This window comes from Myotis davidii, unplaced genomic scaffold (genome assembly GCF_000327345.1).
Source record: "Myotis davidii unplaced genomic scaffold, ASM32734v1 scaffold299, whole genome shotgun sequence".
In the NCBI taxonomy this organism is placed as follows: domain Eukaryota; kingdom Metazoa; phylum Chordata; class Mammalia; order Chiroptera; family Vespertilionidae; genus Myotis; species Myotis davidii.
In genome coordinates, this window is record NW_006293088.1 from 7,361,483 (window position 1) to 7,363,289 (window position 1,807).

The window sequence follows — 1,807 nt, forward strand, 5'->3', positions numbered from 1 at the left end:
GCGGCCGGACCAGGTGGCGCCCCGGGGCGGGCGTGGGCTCTTCCTGTCCCACCTCACCCTGCAAGCTCAAAAGAATATGCCTCTTCTCTCCACTTTCTTCGCTTTCTTCCTAGACCTCAGCAGGTCATCGAGCTTACCGTCGATCTTGCGCAGGTAGGACTGGAGCTCAGAGCCTAGAGCGTATTCTGTAAAAAGAAGAGGGGCCCCCCATGAAACCGAGAACGTGGGAGAGCCAGACGCCCTTCCCCACACGTGAGCTCAGGGCAGTGTGTGTGGTGCCTCCGAAGGCCCGCGTGTCCATCCGATTGGCTTCCCGCATCTCCACTGGGTGTGAATCCAGGCCGGCGATCTGCCGGTCTGCCAGGGGTGACATGTCGAAGGCGGGTCTATACTCTCTTGCCTCAGCTTCTCCTGTGATGCCCAGTGGCCCTTCCTCGCCTTCAGGTACAGAGGTGTTTCCCGACCCATTGCCTGCGGTCTGTGTTTGACCAGCGACTTGCTTGGGAACGGCCCTTGGCTCTCAGGTCCTTCCTCACTGAGGGTTGGTCATACTCTGAAACTGTGAGATGCAGAACTAGGGGATAGCACATGGGCCGGGGACAATCACTGGACCCCGACTCCAGTGCATGAATTTTCACACACTGGGCCTCTAGTTTCCCCATATTATACTACAGACCAGCGGGACAATTGTCCCCTAGACTGGGGACAATCACGTCTACACAGAAGGGGGGCCTGCTGCCACCCCCCTGCTCCCTCATCAGCAAAGGCGGGCCACCGCCGGGTCCCTCCAGGGCGGGTGTGGGAGGAAGCCCTCTTACTGACTCCCAGGAGTCACGGGAACCATCCCAGGCAAGGAGACTCAGAAGGGCCACAGTGGACCTCCAGGCAAACAGCGACGGGGAGTGCTGGGCCTAAGAGTTCCGGGTATCGGGGACACCTGAGCCCCTCGTGAGGGTACATTGGAGTGACATCCCTGCCCCTGCCAGGTAGACAGAGCATTTGAGATGTGGCCTGTGGTGAACTGTACAGTCTGTCCCTGTGGCAGGAAGAGTGTGGCCCTAGCCAGGTGGCCTAGCTGGTTGGAGCATCATCCCGTGCATCAAACGGTTGCAGGTTCAATTCCCGGTCCGGGCACATCCCTAGGTTGCAGGTTTGAGCCCTGGTCCAGGTGCATATAGGAGGCAACCAATTGATGTTTCTCTCTCCACCTTCCTCTCCCTCTAAAATCAATAAAAACATATACTCAGGTGAGGATGGAAAAAAAAATAGTGTTAATTTTGATTTGGGGAACCTGGCAAAATTAGAACAAGGAGACAGATTGAATCTAAGCTCCCTGTGGCTGGCCCGCGAGCAACTGGACCTGTTTAGGAAGACGCCAGCATTTTGAAAAAGGAAGCGTTACTGCTAATGTCGCCTAGAGCAGCGGTCGCCAACCGGTGGTCCGTGAGGTCTGAAAGGTTGGCGACCGCTGGTCTGTAGTATAATATGGGGAAACTAGAGGCCGGGTGCATGAAAATTCATGCACTGGAGTCGGGGTCCTCCAGCCCGGCCTGCCCCCTCTCACAGTCTGGGAGCCCTCAGGGGCAGGAGGCGACCCAGTGATCAGGGGAAGGCGATGCCCCCATCACACCTCTGCTGCTGCCAGTGCAGTATAATATGGGGAAATTATCATTATAGCTGGCATCGTTATTTCTTCTCTTAGTATCCTATTGGAGGAGCAAACTGATGCGAGGGAAATCAATAAATGAACCAGGAAGGAAAGATGGGGAGAAAAGCATATTTTGAGGGACGGGGGGGGGGGGGGGGG

The 1,807-nt window shown here is 56.4% G+C and overlaps 1 protein-coding gene across 1 annotated transcript in view; it reads right to left on the reverse strand.

Annotated features, from left to right (window-relative positions):
* Window positions 1-6: 6 nt before the first annotated feature.
* CA6 (carbonic anhydrase VI) overlaps window positions 7-1,807 on the reverse strand; it is a 17,883-nt gene continuing 16,082 nt past the window's right edge. Inside the window, exon 8 of the mRNA XM_015565958.1 lies at window positions 7-185. Coding sequence (XP_015421444.1) covers window positions 67-185 — 119 coding nt within the window. The 3' untranslated portion in view covers window positions 7-66. The remainder of the gene's footprint in view (window positions 186-1,807) is intronic.